The following is a 20,885-nucleotide window of genomic DNA, read 5'->3' as shown; positions in this document are numbered from 1 at the left end:
GATGTGTTGATAGGTGCTAGGATGGGTTATTGGTGTAGTGGAATAGGTTTAGGTTTTAACTTTTATCTTCTAACTTTGTCAATGCGGACACTCATGGTATTCTCATTTTCGGTGTCTGGCTAGATAGTCTCCGTGTTGACGGGGATGTTGGCAGATGATGTAGTCATGGCAGTATGACAGCGCTTATATCCCCGATCCGTCCTGCTGTGAGATTTCTTCTGGGGGCAATCGATGTAGAACGGTGCATGTCTGACCTTCCCCATAGGTGTCAGAGATATAAGCTTTAGCTAAGCTTCCTGGGGAGGTTCGTTCCATTTACCTCGCAACTGCGGCGTGCAAACTATCAACACCGCAACAGGAGGGAATTAAAAGGATAACTTGTTGTCAAAGTTCAATCTGGTTCTCACATCGATGCCTGTCCCCTCCGCCTGACGTCAAGCATGGGCAAAGGACGTCTAGGCACAACATCAGAGATCTCACATCACATCACGCACAACTTCATCAAACGCACACATGTTTTCAACACAAAAAAGCTTTTGATTGTCCGCTCATCACATCGTTCCACAAAAACGCGAAACGACGGGCTACTCTATCAACCAAGCGCAAAAACGCATCAACAACCAACATAAAAAAAGAAGCCCCCATTTAAAAGTTAGAATTCCAAAAAGCAAAAAACATAAAAAGCAAGATAGTGTCATCATGGTCATCATAAAAAAAACTTCTCTCATAGCACCGGAGGCTAGAGTAGTAATGGGGGACTTGGGGGAGAGGGGGGAATGAACTCCGTCCACGACGCCTGGTTTCATCAAAGACGCAGGGACAGCCGTCCCATCCCATATCCCATATCCCATTTCCCATTTCCCGAGCCGAGCAAGCACCGCATTGTATAATCTGTCAAAAAAAAAGCCCCAGATCATGAAAATAAAGATATTTCCCCCCTCCTTGCCTCCCTCCCTTTCTCTTCGTTTGGGAGGGAGGGGAGAGGGGCGTGCGTCCATTTTTTCATTTCATGTTTCCCATCTCAAAAATTTCAGTAGTCGTTAAAAAGGGTCGGCGTGTGTGTGTGTGTGTTTCGTTCGTTAACTTGGGGCAAAAACGTTAAAAAAATAGGGTTCGGTATCAGTGTGTATTTCGTGTGCGTGTGTGTGTGTGTGGTGCGTATGCATGCCCCCCTTTCGTGAGCAGGGGCAAAACACACCAAAGGGGAGGTAAAAAAGGTCGAAGGCACACTTTCGTTAAAGACGTCCCAAGGAAAAAGATTGTTCGAATGAGTGTAGTTTTCGTGTCATTGATAAGGCGCGAAGAACAGTGGTCTTTTTGGCCAACTGTTTCTTGCCATCAGGGCGTTCGTTAAAGAGGTTTTTTAGGTGTATTTTTTTGGTGGTGGAGAGGGGTGCTGAGATGCCGTTGCTATGCCAAAGAGTAAAAAAAATGGGGGTAAAAATCGCCAACGTCTATAGTACGGAAGGACTGCTGCGTCAAGTCATTCATTTGATTGCATCATCGTCGGCGCTGGGAGATGGTCGCGCGAGCGCGGTTGAGGGGCGCGTCGTAGTTGAGATTAGGCGCCGAGTCTTCGCGGATTGTTCTCCTCCTCTTCAAGCCATCGGTCTCTCCTCCTGCATCGCGGCTTGAGGGCCGTTGATCGTCATCGTCATCGCGGCTCCTCTTACTGCTCGGCGTGGCGCCGTTGGTAAGGGGCTGGCCTGCAAATCCGTTTGTTAATGGATTACCCAAGTCTGACTGGTTGCCGTACATTTCATTAGTTGAGCTTCCATTGGCGGTGCCTCGTTCGCTGCTCATTACATTATACAGATTACTCGACGGTGGTTGGGCTCGTGGAGGAGTGCTATATCCGCCCTGGTGTTGGGAATAGTAGGCCTGTGAGGTCGTGGCGGTGCGCGGTGTTACATGGCCAGATCCGCCGTTGTGGTTCGGCGAGCCTGTCAACTCGGGGGAGATATGGGCGTGCTCGCCTGTGATGGAACCGACTGGAGGACCAGGCGCGTAGTTGTACGAACCACGGTTCGCATCGTAGGCGGCGGCGTTATCATGGGCATAGTCCCCATCGTGTTCTGCCTCCTCTTCTGGCTGAGAATGGCTCACTTGATCATTGCCTTGGCTGTGGTGGATGAGACCGTTGGGGAGTTTGGTATCGTGGTGCTCGCCATCCGACACGGACCCTGCCGCGCGCCCTGAAGGAGGGCCCATCTCATTCTTTATGTATGCACCAGTCTGATTGTACCGGCCCATGTTCGTCTGAGCGCCATTCGGTTGAGGATACGCACTCTGTTGCAGAGGCGGCGCAGAGTACATTTGCTGTCTAGACGTGTCGTATGATTGCGTTGTTTGCTGGTACTGTTGCATGTTTTGAATGGAGGTTCCCGGTGGTGTAGTAGCAGGAGTTGTAGGCATCGACCGGGCGTTACTCAGCCCAGTATCAATCGCGAGCGGGTTGGACCCTTGAACACCATTTAGGTTCTGTCCACCCCATTGGAACGAGCCATCAGAAGTCCCCATGTTTCCCATCACGCTCGAGGCGCTGGTTGGGGGGGTCGGAAACGTATGCGAGCGCTGGATGTCTGGGCGGCCACCAATCCCCTGGTGCCCCGATACGGAGTGCTGCGGGCCTGGCAACGAGCCACCTCCAGAGTTATGCATCGAGTGGTGATGATGTGACTGCATGGAAGGCAGGTTGGGAGCTTGCGGGTTTCGCATCTGGTTTTGCTCCTGCTTTCGGCGCTCAGCCGCAGCCATGACACTGTGCGACCTCGTCTGGTTTGACGGGTGGTAGAGGAGCGCGCCGATGTTGTGGACAAAGAGGGGGTACAGCAGCTCCGTGATCTTCTCCTTGTTGGCGAAGTCCAGAGCGCGTTCAAACGGTATCCAGACGCCCTTGAGGTGCATCGGCCCAATCTTGACCACGTGTCTCATCTTCTCACTTTTTAATATGCCATCTCGGCGTCCTCGAGTCATGCCCGCGACGTTCAACAGCTTGGTTCCGTTAATCATATGGTTATCTTCTCTCCTCGCAACACAGATGCCCTTGGCCTCTACCTGGAAGCAGAGACTCCCTTCATCCTCCCAAAGCGTCGCCGTCACCCTGGGTTTCATGCCAGGAGGCGCGATTTGGCCCGTCGAATCGAACGGTTGCTGCTGCTGTTGAGGATATCCTTGCCCGTGCATGACTGGCTGCGCTGCAGTTAATGACGGCAGCGACAGGACATTCGGTTGAGACCCTAAAGAGCCCGAGACCTGCCCCGATTGCTGAGGCGATGTGAGGCCATTAGAATATCCATACTGTCCATAAGAGCCCGGTGCGGCCGAGTACTGCCCCGGCACGGGCTGAAGCGACGGCGGTTGCTGGTGGTGTGGGTAATGACCCAGGCCACCAGATGTCACGGTCTGCGGTGCTGGGGCCTGTCCGGCCGACATATGTGTGGAGTAATACATATCAGGAGGCGCCTGGTTCATATTGTTGTATGACTCTGGGCTGTACTGATATCCAGTGGCAGAATTGCTCGCTGGTGTCTGATGCGACAGAGTTTGGAGGCCTCCACTAGCTGGCAGAGTGGGAGATTGGGATTTCGCGCCGTTTAACTCAACTGAGTACGACGTGTCTGCGGTACTGTTGGTGTATGCTGACGAGATGGAGCCAAACCGAGGGGATGAGGCACTGGACGAATAGGCCACTTGCGGCTGTGGCAATGGCAACGACGGCAACCTCTCATTCACATGCGACGGCCGCTGATAAGACTGCAGGCTGTAGGACGGAATGTTGCTCGGTCCCCGGGTTGAGGCGTGGGAGAGAGACGGGAGATCCAGCTTTTCGGTAGGGCTGGGTCCTGATATAGGTAAAGAGACGCGCGATCCGTTGGCGATTGAAAACGCAGGTGCAAAGTGCGTATAGGCGGGAAGGGTATGTTTACGTGACAAACTTGGCGTCGTTTGCAGGAAGTGGACGAGCACAGCTTAGAGCCAACTTGGGGAAGAAGGCTGCAGAAAAGAACTATGTGGTAAAGTTTTTGTGGGAACGTGCGGGGGAGTTGTGATGATGCTTCTATGCTCGCTGCAGGGTAAAAGAAGATGGATATCGCAAGTTGGTATTCGTTAATGCGGGGGAATATTCAATGAGCAGAACGTGTATATCGTAGAGTTCGTTAAGAGTCGTTGGGGGGGGGAGAGGGAAGCTGCTGTACTCTTGCCAATTGAGGCAGTCTGGGACGTGAATATTTTGGCGGCGAGGGTCCTGGGGCGCGTAGGCGTTTATGTGGCCGAGGAAGAGCTCGTAAGGTCGTTAAGGTCGTTTGGGCGTGAACGTAGTAAGAGAGCCAAGCAGCGGCAACAGTAGTAGCAGCGGCGTAGTAGCAGTAGTACCACCTGGAGGCTCGTAGAGCTCCTTGAAGAATATTTGAAGTGTGAAGATGACAATGTCCTCCACCACTTTCTAACATAAGAAAAAAAGTGTCAGCGGCCGTCGAATGCACGCGCAATGTATGTCTTGAGGGTGAGACTGGGAGGACAAAGACGCGAGGAGAATTGGCGACAGCAGCCGAGATGGAGATTTGCCTAAGACGTACCTGATCGGGGCCAACACCTCACCAGATAGATACAGCGATGGGGGAATAGAATTCGATTTGGCGACGGAGGGAGACGACGCGGGGAGAGGGGGGAAGGGGAAGAGGGTAGAGGGAGGGAGGAGGAGGTTATGGAGAGGAGGAGGTTAAGAAAGAGTTTTGAAGAAGAGGTTGAAGATGCAAATGCAAGTGGATGTTGGATGTAGTATCGGGGTGTGGAGGTTTACCTTAGTAAGTATACAGGTCATAGCAGGGAGGAGGAGGAGCATTAGCGACAGCAGATTTCGGGAATTGTGAGTGGTTGGGCGGGGAGTGGAGGTAGGTGGAGAGGGAGTAGAGCTGTCCTCGCTACGGCAAGAGTGCTGTACAGCACGCGGATCAGAGGTGCAAGGACCTAGGCAGGGTTTTGGGAGGATTAGAGGAGTGGGGGGGGTGGGTTGGTAGGGATTTGGGGGGGGGGGGGGGGTGGTGAGCGGGAGGAGGAGGAAGAGACGAGGAGAGAGGAGGTTGGTAGTAGTGGTAGTAGTAGCAGAGGTAGGGTAGAGTAGTTTTAGTAAAGTTACTAGAGTTAGTAGAGTAGTTAGGGTAGGAGGGTGTAGGTAGAGAGAGTACAGTACAAAAGTAGAATACTATGTATACTCTACTCTACACCTACACAAGCCACGATTGGAAGGGGCAGGGGAAGGGATATGATGGGATGGGGGGTGTGGGATTAAGAATAAGAATTTGAGTCCTTTTTTACAGTTCACAGTTCGTGTTGTTGGTTGTATGGTGTCAATTGGTTAGATGGTGGGGGAAGCGAAGGGTTTCGTTTACCTTGATGATGACTAAGCGAGTTAGTTAGTGGTGTTGTGTTGTGTTGTTAAGGGTAAAAGGGCAGAAAGAGCAGATTATAGTAGAGTGTTTGTGGTGAGTATTTGGTGGTGGTGGTGGGAATGTAAGTGGGAGTGGGTGGATGAAGATGATGGCTGGCACTGGTGGTGTTGGTGGTGGGCGGAGAAGACTCGATGGGGGTTGGGAAGGTTGAAGCTGGGCTGGCTGGCTGGGGGGGGGTGTGAGAACAGCCGACGGTTGTAGGCGGAGTACCCTTCATCGTACTTTTGACGACGAGATGCCCTGCTCTGTTTTTAGCGCCGGTATGGTTGAGAATAGAGGGTCTGACCGTGCGTGATTGGCGGTTGGGGCAGAGTGGGATGGGGGGCAGAGGAGAGGGTAGTATGGGTAGTACACTTACTGGCGCCAGGGTATCTTTTTAGTTTTAGCGCGGTACTTTTGGCAGTCGAGCAGGTACAGGCTGGTAGGGTAGAGTGAGTACCTTTGGCGCGGTCGCGGTCGGCTGTGTGTGTGTGGCGTGGCTATAAGAAACTGACAAGGGGTCGATCGGCGTCCAACGAAGGGGGGCCATTGGCAATTGGAGGGGCTGGGGGAGGCAGCGGGTAGGTGAGGGGAGGGGGGAGGGTGAGGTGATGGATGGGAGGGCAGAGGAGTGGAGAGGAGAGTGCCAACATGAGAAGCGAAGCGCGGGAGGCTGAGAGGCTGAAGCTGAGTAAGGGAGAGTAGAGCGGTAGAGTGGCAGAGTAGATAGAGAAACTATGGTAATCTAAGGGAACGATGTATGGCAGTTTAGTTTTTGAGTGTATGTGTGAGAGTGTGCGTATGTGTACGTGTGTATGTATGTGTGTGTGTGTGCGTGTGAACGTGACTGCGAGGCACAGATCTCCGTGCCTGCTGTATCTGTGTCCATCTATCTGTATCTGTATCTGTCAACTAGACAACACGACACAACACAACACAACACAAAGCACTTGGAGGTACCAGCCCATCTATGATCTATCGCGCTCTTCGGACCGTACCAGACGAGTCGTACGAGTCGTGCGATTGAAGGCAAGGAATAGAAAGGCAGGGCAGGCCTGGTGTGCTCCGTGGCAGGGTTTGACAGATAGATACCCGGCCAGATGCCCATCATAGTACACGTTTAGTCGTTTAGTCGTCTCCTCGTTTCCTCGTTTCTCTTTTTCTTCCCCCCCCCCTCCCCGACTCCATATACCGGAAGGGGAGTACTGGAGTACTGAGTACTGTATTTTTTTTTTGTTTCTTACTCCATACAGATCAGACTTTCCCTTCCAGCCAGACACAGGGCAGATAGGCCAGACAGAGCCAGACATAGCCAGACAGAGCCAGACTGAGGATGGCCCCGAGAGGAGCGGGCAGGACAGACGTGGTTGCCTGTCATTGGTCGATTATAAGTACACACCACACACAAGGTAGGGTACGTACTCTTTTTGGGTCGTCTATACGCTGGCCCTTCGCGCGTGTGTGGGTGAGAGGTGGGAGGTGGGTGTGTGAGCTGGTGATGTGTGTGTGATCTAGTCAGTCCAGTCCAGTCCTATAGTAGTACTCCTCTCTCCTCCGTCAACCCTCAACCCTCAACTTTCTCTAGTGCTCGTTGGATGGTCTGTTATTTGTGGTCCTATGTGGTCCTATGTGCTGTGTGGCTGGCCTTTTCTATCTCTTCTCATCCTGTTCCTCCTCTGCTCCCCCACCCGCCGCCCGGCCCCCCCCATCTTCTCCCCTAACCCCCGTTTCCCCCGTTTCCCCCGTCGTCCACCCATGTCCCCCTGTCCCTCCGTCCACCCCCCGCCCCACAGTAGAGTACTAAGTACACACATACATGCACAACGCACACCGTCACTTCCACACCCACTCCCCTTCGTTCCCCTCATCCCTCCCCCTCGTCACCTCAACACACCTCACACCCCCCCTACCCTACCACCCCCCCTACCGCCCACCCCCCCGTCCGCCCATCCATCCATCATCTTTTTCATTCCCATCAAATCGCGCGCGTCCCCTAGAAGCTTGGATCGCTCTACGGGCAGACTACGGACGGCTGCACTGCACTGCGCTGCGCGGCGCGGCATCTGCACCTGCACTCCGGGAACTAGCTACTAATAGAAGATGCACAACGCACAGCGCACAACGCACAACGCACATACATGGTACTTTGCATAGTACGGAGGTTGAGAGGGGGAGGAATAGAGTAGATAGAGGGGAATATATGAATATACTCATCGTAGAGTTACTAACTCTCACAGTATAATACAGTCCTAGAGTTTGTATGTATGCATCTTGTACACTTTCTCTCAGGAGTACTACGATGGTACTATGTGTATTACAGATTACTCTCATCAATTTATACACGGGTGCCTTTTATACACACTCACTCAATCGTCGTCTGTCAGTCTGTCAGTTCCTATCTGTCTCTCTTTTCTCTCCTCCTCTCCACTCTCTCTCCACTCTCCACTCCTCTCTCTCGTCTCTCTGTCTTGCCTTGTCTCGCCTTGTCTGTCTCTCTGTCCCTGCCGACTTCCATGAGTTACTATACCAAAGTACATGTATATTCTACTCTATCCTACTCTATCCTATACTTACTTTGACTGGCCCTGTTAAGTAGACTGACTATTCTCTCTACCTATCCTATCCTGTCATGTGCTCGGCTCATACGTGTCGCAATTCAACTACTCTGCCTTGCTCCTTCCTCCTCCTAGCCTCGTTACTTCGGTCCTCCCTTATCCGGCCGCCCATCGGCCATCAGACACTCCTCAACTCACCTTTTCCCCATACCCAATCCTTGACTTAACCCAGTCCAGTACTCAGCTACGCCCCCAGATCGTGTGTTCTTGATCTTGATCTTGATCCCGATCCTCCCCCAAACCTTCCCACCTGCTCTTTACAGCAAATGCACTCCGAGACCAGTCGTCTCGTCTGAACTGTCTCGACTCTTCTGTACAGCAGCATTAGTGCACATCATCTCTACTCTAGACGTCTGTACTATGCTCTCGTCTGTATGTACAAAATATGCACATGCCGTCCTATGCTGCGTCCTATGTATACTCCACACCGTGCACAAAACCACAAAACCACAAAACCACAAAAAAATCGCTGTGTTCCTGCCACGGACACTCCTCTAGCCTCTGTGCTTGCGACGGCTACTTGCAGCGGGACATGATTTTCCTTTTCCTTGCGCCGCCATTTCCGATCATCACGTAACTACCCTAGCCCCAAATCCCACTTCTGTCTCCCCACCTTGCCCCTTCCCAACCTAGTCTAGCCCTGTGTCAAGGAACTGAAAGCCTGCGCTTCCAAGGGCAGGCTTTACAGGCTCTCCCTCAAAACTCTGTACTCCGGATACTTTCGCTGCTTGCTCTGTTACTCTGCGCTGCGGTGCGAGATGGAGCCATGGAGACAGGCATGCATGGCCCAGACGATGAGAGACATACAGCACCACACAGAAACATCACCCGCTTCCGCGCCCCCTCTCCCCCCGACCACCCTTCCACCAAACCACTCCCACCCCCCTCCCTTCCTCTTCCCCCTTCTCCCCCATACCATACCACCCCTCCCTCCCCGACCTCCCCAACTCAGACGTCCCGTCCTGGCTGAACGCTTGTTGTTCCAAATGCTAATGTATGCCTTGCATCTGCACGCACACATTACCAAGGTTATTATTCCCCGCCGAGACATCCCGAGCGATGACGGCGGCTCTGTCTGTAAGCTGTAAAGCTGTAGCTGTAGCCGTGATGTAGTGTGGCTGTACTATTGCTGTACTATAGCTGTACTCTAGCCGTAGCTCCTACCAGATTTACCAGTAGCTGTGGTATAACTTGCTTTCCCCTTGCAACGGTACGGTGCGGGAAGTTTAGCGGTAAGATGCGCGGATACGCATCACTGGCATGAGCGTACATCCTCTAGCAACTGCCAGTGCGGATCAGGCGTCTGTCGGTACTAAAGAGCACATGATGCTGTACCTCTACTGCACCGCCCGCCTCCCCTTCCAGCAAGGTACGCGTATCAGAGTACGATCTGATTTTCGCGGTTCGTTCGTCCATCACTCAGTCCACATTTAAAATGTTTCGGTTTCGGCCGCGGATAACTGCGGAACAGACGAGACAAGACAAGACACACACAGACTCACGGACTCTTTCCCGATATAGCGGCAGACACATATAGCTACTGTAAAAAAAGAGAGAGATGCACAGCCACTATATTAGAGTATTTCTTAAACATTCAAAGCTGCATGGTGAGATCATGTAAAACTAGTCGCGCCTTAAATAAGTCAGTGTTTGTTAAACCGTCGAGAAAGATGGCGGCTCTGGTCTTTTTTGGCTCGGTTACCGGGGCGACTACTTGGCACATCAACACAACCCAACTTTATTCACCGATAACCACACTCCGCGACCGCTGCCCATGGAGTCAGCGTAAGCTACCAGCACCAAGTGACACGCGCAAATTCACAGCAAAAGGGACGAAAGACAGTTGTATATCCCCGATAAGCCAGCAGTCAGAGGATGGCGCAACCCCTCTCCGCGAAATCCAACACCGCAATGAACACGTCGACATCACCGCTCAAACAGCACATGTCAACAAATATGTACCAAGACCCTGACGCGGACCTGTCTGAAGGGCCACCCAGCTCGCCCTTCATGGCAAACGGCAACAGCCAGTCCGAGAACATCCCCCCCGCGAAGCAGGAGACTGCCTCACCGTCGCCGTCGCCCGCGAATCGAAATAGCGTGGTGTCTCCCCTGAAGATGCTGAAGATCCGCTCGATCCAGTCCGACGCAAGCACACCCTCCCAAAGGAGTCCGCGCAAGATATCCTCCCCAGACCGTCGCTTCCCCGTCAAGATCGCGCTCTCGCCCACGCAGGAAACCCAGCCCCAGTCCCAACCTCAACCTGCGCCCCGACAAATCCAGGAGACGACCCTAACCATCAACGACGTGCTGCGCGACAACGAGGGCCTCACGAAAGCCATCCAGATCCTCGAGGACGAAGACAGCGACGACGGCACGGGCGACGACTACGCCGATGCCGAATCGGGCTTCGACGATACGGTCCTGACGCGCAATGGCGGCGATGACGAGGGGTTCGCGGACGAAACGGCATTCAGCGCCTTCTCCGCCGTCCCCGACATGACGATGTACGCACAAATCGGGCACACGCCGACCAAATCCCTTTCCTCGCGCGCGCCCCCCAACCTCGCCTCCTCCTACACGCCCGCGACGCTGCGTCGGCCGATGCGCCAGGACGAATCGTCGCCGACACCGCGCCGCGAACAGCACGACACTACGAATATCATCGATTTCACGGAGCAGTTCAACAACTTCAGCACCGCGCGACACAGCTACGAGTCTCCGCTGAGGAATCAAAGCTCCTACACCAACAGCAGCAGCAGCAGTAGCGCGCGGACCCCCTCCCCTAACAAACACCGCAGCTTCCAAGTCCCGTCTTCAACACGCATGTCGAACCTCCTGGACTTCGATATCCCCCCCGCCCCGACCCCGCGGAGCATGCCCTCCGTCACACCGCGCGAGCTCGAGGGATTAAAATCCGCTCTCCTCTCCGAGATAAGCAGTCTGAAAGCCTCGCTCTCGGGCAAGGAAGCCGAAGTAGTCTTCCTCAAATCCGCGATCGGCGACGCGGAGAAGCGCGCGGGGGATGGGATGGAGATGCTCCGCGACGAGCGTTCGGCGCGCGAGCAGCTGGAGGCGGAGAAGGAGGCGTGGGAGAAGAGGGGACGGGAGATGGAGGGCGTGCTGCGCAATGTGAAGGAGGAGATTGTGCATGCGGAGCGGGAGAGGGAGGATCTAGAGGGGCGGCTGGACGAGAGCGAGAAGCGCCGCGAGGCGGCGGAGGGGATGGCGCAGGAGGCCGAGTCGAAGATGGCGGGCATGCGTGCCGTCGCCGCACAATCGGCCGCCGGCTCCGGATCACCGGGCCAGGACGCGGCGAAGAGGGCGGCGGGGGCGAGCGCGGCGCACGAGGTGGAGTTTGCGGTCGAGAAGGTGGCGAGGGAGTTGCATGCGCTGTATAAGAGTAAGCATGAGACCAAGGTCGCTGCTTTGAAGAAGAGTTATGAGGGGAGGTGGGATAGGAGGGTTAAAGAGCTCGAGGCTAAGGTTGAGGACCTCGCGCACGAGAATGAGGATCTCAGAATCGGTCGCGACGCGACGATGAGCGGTGTCGTCCCGCGCATGCCTGTTGACGACGTGACGGAGGAGCTGCGCGCGAATGCGGCGATGGATGCGCAGATCGTGAGGGAGCTGGAAGCCCGCCTTGAGGGCCTGGCGCAGGAGGTGCAGAGTTTCAAGGCTGATAACGCCGGGTTGCGAGAGGAGCTGCAGCAGGAGAGGATTGAGAAGGGGGAGCTGGTCGCGGCGTGTGATGAGCTGCTTGCGTTGCAGGAGGTGAGCGCGGCGAGGGGCCCGGCGGTTAGTAGCGGGGTGGAGAATCTGAGGGGGAGTATAAGTAGGGCGTCGGGGTTGAGGGCGCCGAATTATAGTGCTGGTGGCGCGGGGGAGAGCAAGATTAGACCCCCTGGCGGCGGTGGTGGTGGTGCGGCGGCGGGAGATAGGGCGAGGAGTGGGAGTGGTGCGCAGGGGAGGCCGGGGAGTGGGTTGGGGATGAGACCGGGGAGTGGGCTGGGGATGAGGCCGGGGAGTGGATTGGGGGGGCGGAGTGGGATTATGGGGTCGATTGAACGGATGGGGAGTTATAAGGGACGGGATTAAGGTTGGGAGGCCGGGTTAAGTTGTTATTATGATTCTTGGGAGGTAGGGGTATTAACGTAGAATATGGGATTAACGAGTCAAGCCATGTATAGATAGGATAGTGGAAACAGCAATGGAATCCCACGCCTCTTTCTCAATTCTCTCTTCATTTCATTTATCATCTATATACGCTCTCATTTTGATTTTCAATCCGTCCTTCTCTTCCTTCCTCTATCTCATCTATATCGGCAACTGCTCATGCTTCCACTTCTTCTGGCTCTCACCCTCCCCATACTCGGCCGTGATCTGGCCCTGCCCGCGCAGCTTGTACTTGTAAATCATCAACCCCTCGAGTCCCACGGGTCCTCTCGCGTGGATCTTATTCGTGCTCACGCCCACCTCTGTGCCGAACCCGACGCGCGTACCGTCCGCCATCCGCGTGGAGGTGTTCCAGAATACACCCGCTGAGTCGACGGCTGCCATGAAGCGCTCTGCTAGCTCGGAGGAGGAGGTTAGGATCGCGTCGGTGTGGTGAGAGCCGTGTGTGTTAATGTGCGTTATTGCGGCCTCGGTGGAGTCGACTGTCTTGATGGCGAGCTTGAGGGATAAGTGCTCGGTGTCGTAGTCTACGGGCTCGGAAGCCTGGATAGACTCGTTGGCGGGCAGCTTCTCGTCGAGCACTTTCTTACTCTCCTCGTCGCAGCGCAGGACGACACCCTTGGCCAGCAGTGCTTCCGCTACTTTCGGGAGGAGACCGAGGGCGGCTGACTCGACGAGGAGGGTCTCGGCGCTGTTGCATGCGGCGGGGTAGGTGGTTTTGGAATCGACGATGACTCTCGTGGCTAGTTCTTGGTCGGCGCTCTGCTCGAGGAAGATGGAACAGATCCCGTCAGCGTGGCCGAGGACAGGGATCTTAGTCGACGACTTGACGAAGCGGACCAGCTCGTTGGAGCCGCGCGGGATGACGAGGTCGATGTACTGGTCCAGCGCGAGGAGTTGGGGGATCACATCGCGGGTCTTGATGAGCTGGATGGCGTCGTTGGGGACGGCTGTGGAGGAGAGGGCGCTGGAAATTACGGTGGAGATGGCGACGAAGGATTCGGTGGATTCTTTGCCTCCTGTAGTGTCTGGTAAGTTTGGGTCTCGGGGGATGTCGGACGGGGCGTGCGTACCTTTTAGGATGGCTGCGTTGCCGGACTTGATTGCCAGCGCGGCTATGTTTGCGATGACCTCGGGGCGGGCCTCGAAGATGATTAGGAGGACGCCGATGGGGCAGGTTACTCTCTCGAGGTCTAGGCCATCATCTAGGCGGGTGCGGAGGGTGACCTTGCCAACTATGAGAAGCATTTCTTAGCATATATCATATTTGAATGCAGGGACAGCATTTAGTTACCTGGATCATCCAGCCCACGCACATCCAGTATCCCCTTCAGCATATCCTCCCACTTCCCCGGTTTCCCCAGGTCCAGCCTGGACACAATACTCGCGCTCAGCGATCCGTCCTCGGCCGCCTGCCTGGCGGCCGTCAGGTCGCGCGCATTCGCCGCCAGGATCTCGTCCTTGGATTGGGAGAGGGCGCTGTGGATTGCGGTGAGCGCATCGTTTCGGGCGCTCGAGGAGAGGGTTGCGAGGGTGTGAGAGGCGATTTTGGCGGCCTTGCCGGCGTCGACGGGTTGGGCGTTGGAGAGAGACATTGAGTGAGGGGTATAAATAAGCTCGGACTTGATTTCGAGATGGCGGGGCGAATTTGAGAGAACAGCTTTTGTTGCTGTGGGCTGGGGGGGAGAGGCAATGTCGTCGCTAAATAGAATCAGGGTATAGAGGAATCAACTGATCGCAAGTTTGTAGTTGAGGGTGGAAAAGCTCGATTGCTTGATTTATAATTCTTTGAGAATCATTTGTGAGAGATAGATTGACTCAAAGACACAATCCGAGATCAATCCGAGATACAATCCAATTGGTACCTGACGTCGCGGAAAAACCATGCTTCCGCAACCATCCCGCATGTGCCGCCGCCTTGAAGGTACAGTACAGCACGATAGCTATCACAGTACATAGTTTTCCGGCTCACGGCAGAGGACTCATCCACTTTTGGCAGCACGGTCTCTGACGCCTCTTGCACACTGGTAGTGCTTGCAGGATCTTTATTCAGCTTCTCCTCTAAGCAATACCTTGAAGGTAGGTAAGGCGTCTTGCTAAAGAAGCTATCGCGTGGGCGCCTGGACCACAAATCTGACGTTTACCTCACAACTTATCGACCTCACAACGTCACGGCTTGACAGTAACTCGCCCTACAGACGGAAATGGATAAACTACTTCCATCGTTGCTTTCCTTTCCAGTTCATCCGCCGCCCATTCAACCTCTGTCCGACGAGCACTATGACGAGACCATAAAGTCGCAGATCAAACATATCAAGAAGCTTGCCCCAAAGACACTTCTCCAGAAGACTTCTGGGGGTGAAGATATTCTCGATGTTAGACTCTCACCGCTCTAATTCACTGCTATTGACTGACTTCGTGCAGATTATCAACCCGGCGCTGAATTCAATACCGTATGCGTTTGCACTTCTCGCCCGCGTCAACGAAGTCCAAAGCGCCCCCAAATCGGCTCAAAACAACACCCCGCCTGAGGAACTGTTGCCGTTGTGGGAGAAAATCGTACACTTCCTGGAGAACTTCGACTCTAGGCAGGCCAGATATATCGGGTCGGAGACATTAGAAATCATTACAGTTGTGGCAGCGCTTGCTCGTCATCTTGGACAGGTATGTGCCAACCCCATCAAACTCGCGACACAGGTTATTAATATATATATAGCCTGGAGCTGCCGTTTCACCCATCGCCAGTGCCATCCTGCGACTAGACCCAGGGGCATCGACATTGACATCCGCGCATCTTATTCTCAGCCGGCTGGCCCTTGAATCCAAGGAATTCTCTCGTGCGGTTCCCATCCTCGAGCGACACATTTTATATATCCCAACCACGGACCGTCACCCGAAACAGGCCTGCTCGCTTCGTCTCAGGGCTCATGAGTATCTCACGATAGAGTCTGGCCTCACCAAGAAAATAAGTACACAAGATATCCTCGAATATTTCTCGTTCAGCGGCTCAATATTCATTGGTCTACAACAGTGGGAGAATGCCGCGGAATCTCTTGAGAATGTCATTACATATCCGGTCAGGGGCATTGCGGTCAGCAAGATAATGGTGGAGGCTTACAAAAAGTGGACGTTGGTGAAGGTGCTTCTGACCGGGAAGGTCCCGACCCTTCCTCCTAATACAAACAGCAATGCTTCCAAGGCGTACCATATTATTGGGAAGCCCTATGATATGGTGGCCAGCTTGTTCGAGTCGGGAACTGCTCCAAGACTCAACGCAGAGATTACCGCGGGCACGAACATCTGGAGCGGAGACGGAAATGCCGGCCTGATGCGTGTCGTACTGGGAGCCCATCAAAAACACCAAATACGCAGGCTGTCGAGTTTGTACGAGACTATTCCAGTCTCTTACATCGCTCAAAACACCGTGAGTGCCGAGACAGGTGCCAGTTTGGAGACCCAAGGCGCTGTGGAAGCCTTGGTCAGTAATATGATATCCCAAGGGGAACTACGCGGCACTCTTGTTGGCGCCCAGGAAGATCAACCTGCATTTCTCCGTTTCGCCCCGACAGAACGGGTCTCCGATGAAACCGCGGTGGAGCGAGAACTTGCTGGAGCCATGGAGCGCATCGAAACTATGGTGGAAGATATCAAAGCCACTGACCATCTTCTTACGCATGAGAAGGAGTATTTGACATGGGTCCGTAAACAGAAGAAGAAACAGGTCGGCGCTAGTTATGCTGATGCCTATGGCGGAGATGATCTGGGTTGGATTGTTGGTCCGGATGATGAAGATCTTATGGCTGTGATGTAGCCTAGATCAGGCCAGGATTGGGGAGAGGGGATGATGGGTGTACAGACGAGGGTGGAAGCTTATGAATCACGACAAACGGGGTCACGGATTAATGAATAGTATGAGGAGACCGTAACACAAAATTACTCCAATTAACTTTAAATTAATCTCATTAACTTCCCTATCTATGTCTTATCACCGGTATGTATATAATCGTGGGTGGAAGCGATATCCTGTAAGGTGAATTTATTCAAATCGAGGCCAAATATAACCTGCACCGATCTCGTCCTTCTCCGTCATACCAATCCAAGAGTTGGGGTAAGTTTACAATAAATCCACAAATTCCACTGTGAAATCAGAATGGTCACTAATGTGATGTTGGTGAATAATTTTCTTCATTTTATGCCTCTCAGTGGTTGGTTGTAACATTAACATAATATTTATCCCATTCATCCACGACTCATTTTCGTTACAGTGAGATATTCTTCACTCAGACCATAGCAATCTCCTTAGCTACTGTTTGATGGCTGAATTCGACAAACCATGAGAACTCAGACTATTTGACGCTCATAATAATCAAATGTTGTACAGTTTAATCAGCTCGGCCAGCTTCTGTGCTTCCTGCGAGTAGTTGACGGGGCTTGCGCCAGTGACCTGGTAACGTACTCTAAATCAATCTATTAGAATCTTTTCAACAAAGTCAACAATGGGAATGCTTACCGTTGTTGGTCCTGGAAACTGTCCATCTTGGCCCGGCACTTGAACAACATAGTCTTGCAGTTGGCCTCCTCGAATGCCCGCCCAGCAGCAGCCGGGTCTTCGCCATCCTTCAGGGCCATCAGCTGGTCGGCAGACATGCCCATAATCAGGCGTCCAACATCGTCAAAACAGCTCAACCAGAGCTGACCAGTGTGATCATTGACGTTGAGGGACATGATATATCTATACTCGGGCTTGGGGTGTGTGATATCGCACTTTTCGCAGCGCCATGTCCCATCACCCATGTCCGTAACCTTCTTGTTGCATCCATCACTCAGACATGCAGGATAGGCAAAATTCTCCTGCTTGATATAAACGATCGTTGCTTTGGTAGAGAAGTAGTCGGTTGCCTCTGACATGCCCAAGCTGTCCTCGTAGACCTTGGCAACGGTCATGACTGGATCTTGGCGGCCTCCTGCAGCTCCAGCACTTGCCATTCCAGAGTGAGACGCAAATGTGTTACTGCGCCCGTGGGTATCGTACCAGCCCCGGAGTTTATGAGCCTCTTGAATGTCTGGGTCAAGGGTCATAGAACCGGATGAAAGTAAGCTCAAGCTCCTCCCACCAAAATCCGAAACCTTGGCTCCCTTAAACGCAACGATCGATTCCGGCTGAGCATCAAAAGACACCGCAGTCTTCCCCCAGATGGTCAAACGAACAGAGAAGTCACTGTCATCGACGAGAGTCAGCTCTCGTTTGTCGTATGGTTTGCTGGTAGATTTTGAGACGATTTGGGTGACATCGGCGACCTCCTTGAGCACTCCAATGATATCGATCGTGGTGTCTTTCTCTACCGTCTGTAAACTCGCGATATCTGTGAAGTTGAACCGGACTTGCGGGACGTTCTCTTGATCTTCGGCCTTTTCAACTTTCGTCTCCCGATCAAAGGTTAACTCGTAGTCGTTTGGGAGATTTGTGAACTGTTTCTTGGCAAGCTGAACCCGGCATGGCGACGAAATGTAATAAACCGAACCCTCTTGGAATAAGTCGTATAGTTGGTCACACTGCTCGTTGAATCCTGTAGCCTTGATCTCGCCGCTTTCGTCCAGCAGGTTGACACTGAACAACTTCCCTTCGCCACTCTGTTTGTGCCACGTCCTGATCTCTGATTTGTTCGATACTCTAGCTTTGATGGTCCATTTATGTGCGTATGGTGATAACGCCTCAATTGGGTATATGTTTCCTTGTCCTGCAGAGCTCGAAGGACCGGTTCGGGACGGGAGCGATTGCTGTTGTGCTGGTTGTTGAGCGGGTTTGTTTCCGTAAAACCCGGCGCCTGATACGGCGCCTGGGGCAGGCTTCACATCTTCCTCCTCATCCTTCACCTTCAGCGCCTGAGGGTCTCCGATCTTGTCCGGCTCGCCAAACTCGGCCAAAACGTCGATGTCCATGATCACCAGGATACTATAATAGTCAGTGCCTGGCATAGAGGACACCTGGGGTTCACTTACCGCTTGCCCTTTAGGGCATTTGCCTGGAACTGCTTCAGGCGCACCAGCGAACCCTTCTTCAGCTTCTGGTCGTGTATAAAGTGGTTGGCGCCTGTACTGTTGTTAGATTCTGGTGTGCCAGGCGACGTCAATCATCCCTCTTACCTGTGGCGAGCATGCTCTGTACAAAGTTCTTAGTGTCGCTGAGGACCACTCTATATCTCTCTGCTCCATTGCCTTGGGAGGCCAGAGGCTTGATCTGGACGCACTGGCATACTGGCACTGGGAAGTCTGTGGCGCGTCGTTCGGGGTCGTTGAAGATTGCACTGGATAACGTTAGTCAGCTCCACAGACTGCGATCTTGTTATGGCAGGTAGACAAACTCCAGAACTCCGGGTGTAATCTTCGATGCTGCAAGATCGGTGGACATGATTTCTGGTCGTATCGTTTGTTGCTGGAGAGGTACGTGCAGGAGTGAAGGAGGCTGAAGAGGCAGATAATGAAGAGGCGACAAATACACGGTTGACGCGATTCTGGGCTGGGTGGGGTTTGTGTACGCGTTCGCGTAGAGTGGTGGTGAGGGGCATGCATGCCTTATTGGTAAGGCATGAATATGTGATATTGTTGTGATATTAGCCACCATAAAAACTACCTCGGAAGAGTATTGATTTACTTTTGCTAGTTTAACATATATGCTCCTGTTAGCAAAGGTCTGAAGTGGGACAGTGTAGCCGATAATGATGTCGATATTTAAGAAAATATAAATTATTATTTTAGCTGTAATTTTAGGCAATTAACAGAGAAAATGATAGACCCCGAATAAATAAATATTTATATATTTCTTATAACTGCTAAAAACTGCTTTATTTTACACAATTCCCTCCAAACCACCACGAGGCTTGATCAGGGTGGTTTATAACACGGGATAAAGAAAGAAAAGTTATACTCTACTGGGGGGATGACAAATAGCGAAGGGTTTTTGAGAATGCATATGCACTTGAGACATACAAATCCCACAAGTAATATTATTCTAGATATACCATCGGTACAACGAATATAATAACACCCAATCGCCAAATACAAATATGTGAGATACACTTCCCTCCTCCCCTTACTTCGCCTCAAATAACTTCCCCAATCCCTCAAGATTCACATTACCCCCCGTAAACACAACCCCCAAATCCCACTCCTCTCCCCCTTGCTCCGCCTCCACGACCCTCCTGAAATCCTCATTCCACAACGCAACCGCCAGCCCCACCACCGAACTTGGCTCAACAACCACCTTCATCCTCTCCAGCACCAAGCGCAGCGTAGCCTTAATCTGCTCCTCAGTCACACTATACACTCCCCTGACCAACTTCTTATCACTAATCACCTTCCACGGCCATACTCCCACCGGTGTTCTCAGTCCATCACCTATAGTAAGTGATTTCACCACCTCAATTCTCTTCCCCGCCTCCAGACCCCTCTTACAGTCATCCGCGCCCTCAAACTCCGGTTCGGCACCAAACACCACAATCCCCGTCCCCTGCGCACTCAGCGCCGTACCACTCAGCAACCCCCCTCCTCCACACGGCGCAATAATAGCATTCAACCCCTTCCTCCCCATCCCCACCTCAACCTCCTTCTGCGCCTCCAGCACCTGCTCCTGCAACTCCAACCCCGCTGTCCCCTGTCCAAGCATCACATGCGGGTGGTCGTAGGGAGGGATCAGGGTCGCGCCGGTGTCCTTGATGACGTCCGCGACGACGGCTTCGCGCTCGGGGGCTGTGGAACCGCTGAAGAGGACGCTGGCGCCGTAGGATTGGGTGGCGGCGATTTTGGCGGGGGTGCTGATGCGGGGCATGACGATGTGGGAGGGGATTTTGAGGGTTGCGGAGGCGAGGGAGACGGCTTGGGCGTGGTTGCCTGTTTTGGGATCTCGTTAGCAACTTGCTCTGTATCTTGTCCCCCACGGCGGAAGTCCAGAGGGAAACCCTGGGCTGGAAATGGAGAACTCACCACTACTATGCGTAACCACCCCCCTCTCCCTCCCTCCCCCTTCCTCCCACCCTTCACTCTCCACCAACCTCAGCAGCGCATGAAACGCGCCTCTCGCCTTGAACGCGCCGACCTTCTGGAAATTCTCGCACTTGAACCAGAATCTGATCTTGGGGCTCGCGGGCGTTTGCCCCGCCCAGGGAGTGCCTTCGAGCTCGGCGGCGGTGCGGGGGGTGGAGGCGAGCTGGGAGATGTAGGTGGAGGTGAGCACGGGGGTGCGGTGGATGTAGGGCTTGATGAGGGTGTGGGCGGAGAGGACGGAGGCGCGGGAGAGGGGGAGGGAGTTGGGGTCGGCCATTGTGGTGGCGGTTATGGTGGTGGTAATGGGCAGGTAGAGGAGTGTGAGGGTATACAGATTTGAGGGTATGGAGATGTGAGGGAGAAGATATGGAGCGTGAGGGGCTGAAGATATCTTTTTACGAGAGAGATGGAGGGGTATGCGGGGTAAGCATATGTGGTGGTGCGTCTGGGCCTGGCTAGTATGTGTATATTACGCCCTGGATTCTACAATTACCTGCCTCTTTGAGGCACATATAGACTTTACTCTCCGTACTCCGTATCACAGCCATTCTTAGAGCTTAACCCTACATTTTACCCCTCATAAAACTATCCCACCATGCATCTTCTCCGCACCAGTGACTAA

General features: G+C 53.3%; 6 protein-coding genes across 6 annotated transcripts; 2 read left to right on the top strand and 4 right to left on the bottom strand.

Annotated features, from left to right (window-relative positions):
• Positions 1–460: 460 nt before the first annotated feature.
• VE01_04669 (uncharacterized protein) lies at positions 461–4,998 on the bottom strand. Its single transcript, XM_018274138.2, has 2 exons — positions 4,581–4,998; positions 461–4,447 (listed from the first exon to the last, which is right to left on the bottom strand). Exon 2 carries the CDS (start codon positions 3,472–3,474, stop codon positions 1,501–1,503), a length of 1,974 nt encoding a protein of 657 aa, XP_018130928.1. The 5' UTR covers positions 3,475–4,447; positions 4,581–4,998; the 3' UTR covers positions 461–1,500.
• Positions 4,999–9,523: 4,525 nt separating this feature from the next.
• Positions 9,524–12,282, top strand: VE01_04668 (uncharacterized protein). Its single transcript, XM_018274137.2, has one exon. It carries the CDS (start codon positions 9,923–9,925, stop codon positions 12,143–12,145), a length of 2,223 nt encoding a protein of 740 aa, XP_018130929.2. The 5' UTR covers positions 9,524–9,922; the 3' UTR covers positions 12,146–12,282.
• VE01_04667 (uncharacterized protein) lies at positions 12,248–14,037 on the bottom strand. The gene is made up of 3 exons (XM_018274136.2): positions 13,518–14,037; positions 13,297–13,458; positions 12,248–13,242 (listed from the first exon to the last, which is right to left on the bottom strand). The coding sequence occupies exons 1-3, from the start codon at positions 13,816–13,818 to the stop codon at positions 12,365–12,367; spliced, it is 1,341 nt and encodes a 446-aa protein (XP_018130935.1). The 5' UTR covers positions 13,819–14,037; the 3' UTR covers positions 12,248–12,364.
• A 133-nt stretch (positions 14,038–14,170) lies between these two features.
• Positions 14,171–16,309, top strand: VE01_04666 (uncharacterized protein). The gene is made up of 3 exons (XM_018274135.2): positions 14,171–14,598; positions 14,648–14,887; positions 14,940–16,309. Exons 1-3 carry the CDS (start codon positions 14,428–14,430, stop codon positions 16,032–16,034), a joined length of 1,506 nt encoding a protein of 501 aa, XP_018130936.1. The 5' UTR covers positions 14,171–14,427; the 3' UTR covers positions 16,035–16,309.
• On the bottom strand, positions 16,192–18,735 carry RFA1 (Replication factor A protein 1). The gene is made up of 5 exons (XM_018274134.2): positions 18,586–18,735; positions 18,368–18,528; positions 18,224–18,314; positions 16,734–18,176; positions 16,192–16,680 (listed from the first exon to the last, which is right to left on the bottom strand). Exons 1-5 carry the CDS (start codon positions 18,630–18,632, stop codon positions 16,590–16,592), a joined length of 1,833 nt encoding a protein of 610 aa, XP_018130933.1. The 5' UTR covers positions 18,633–18,735; the 3' UTR covers positions 16,192–16,589.
• A 283-nt stretch (positions 18,736–19,018) lies between these two features.
• Positions 19,019–20,655, bottom strand: VE01_04664 (uncharacterized protein). Its single transcript, XM_018274133.2, has 2 exons — positions 20,204–20,655; positions 19,019–20,110 (listed from the first exon to the last, which is right to left on the bottom strand). The coding sequence occupies exons 1-2, from the start codon at positions 20,538–20,540 to the stop codon at positions 19,314–19,316; spliced, it is 1,134 nt and encodes a 377-aa protein (XP_018130934.1). The 5' UTR covers positions 20,541–20,655; the 3' UTR covers positions 19,019–19,313.
• Positions 20,656–20,885: the final 230 nt, after the last annotated feature.

This window comes from Pseudogymnoascus verrucosus, assembly GCF_001662655.1.
Source record: "Pseudogymnoascus verrucosus strain UAMH 10579 unplaced genomic scaffold scaffold_18, whole genome shotgun sequence".
Classification (NCBI taxonomy): Eukaryota; Fungi; Ascomycota; class Leotiomycetes; order Thelebolales; family Thelebolaceae; genus Pseudogymnoascus; species Pseudogymnoascus verrucosus.
The sequence above is the reverse complement of the archived record's forward strand: the minus strand, read 5'-3'. Positions and strand labels throughout refer to the sequence as shown.

Bases quoted from the DNA above. Each gene is read 5' to 3' on its own strand.
- RFA1 (XM_018274134.2), bottom strand. From the start codon at position 18,632: ATGTCCACCGATCTTGCAGCATCGAAGATTACACCCGGAGTTCTGGA. The intron at 18,315-18,367 runs GTAAGAGGGATG...ACAACAGTACAG, and splicing joins ACAGAGCATGCTCGCCACAG to GCGCCAACCACTTTATACAC. The intron at 16,681-16,733 runs GTAAGCATTCCC...AGATTGATTTAG, and splicing joins AGTTTCCAGGACCAACAACG to AGTACGTTACCAGGTCACTG.
- VE01_04664 (XM_018274133.2), bottom strand. From the start codon at position 20,540: ATGGCCGACCCCAACTCCCTCCCCCTCTCCCGCGCCTCCGTCCTCTCC. The intron at 20,111-20,203 runs GTGAGTTCTCCA...ATCCCAAAACAG, and splicing joins GGTGGTTACGCATAGTAGTG to GCAACCACGCCCAAGCCGTC.
- VE01_04669 (XM_018274138.2), bottom strand. From the start codon at position 3,474: ATGAACCAGGCGCCTCCTGATATGTATTACTCCACACATATGTCGGCC.
- VE01_04668 (XM_018274137.2), top strand. From the start codon at position 9,923: ATGGCGCAACCCCTCTCCGCGAAATCCAACACCGCAATGAACACGTCG.
- VE01_04666 (XM_018274135.2), top strand. From the start codon at position 14,428: ATGGATAAACTACTTCCATCGTTGCTTTCCTTTCCAGTTCATCCGCCG. The intron at 14,599-14,647 runs GTTAGACTCTCA...GACTTCGTGCAG, and splicing joins GGGGTGAAGATATTCTCGAT to ATTATCAACCCGGCGCTGAA. The intron at 14,888-14,939 runs GTATGTGCCAAC...ATATATATATAG, and splicing joins TTGCTCGTCATCTTGGACAG to CCTGGAGCTGCCGTTTCACC.
- VE01_04667 (XM_018274136.2), bottom strand. From the start codon at position 13,818: ATGTCTCTCTCCAACGCCCAACCCGTCGACGCCGGCAAGGCCGCCAAA. The intron at 13,459-13,517 runs GTAACTAAATGC...TGCTTCTCATAG, and splicing joins GCGTGGGCTGGATGATCCAG to TTGGCAAGGTCACCCTCCGC. The intron at 13,243-13,296 runs GTACGCACGCCC...CAGACACTACAG, and splicing joins CAACGCAGCCATCCTAAAAG to GAGGCAAAGAATCCACCGAA.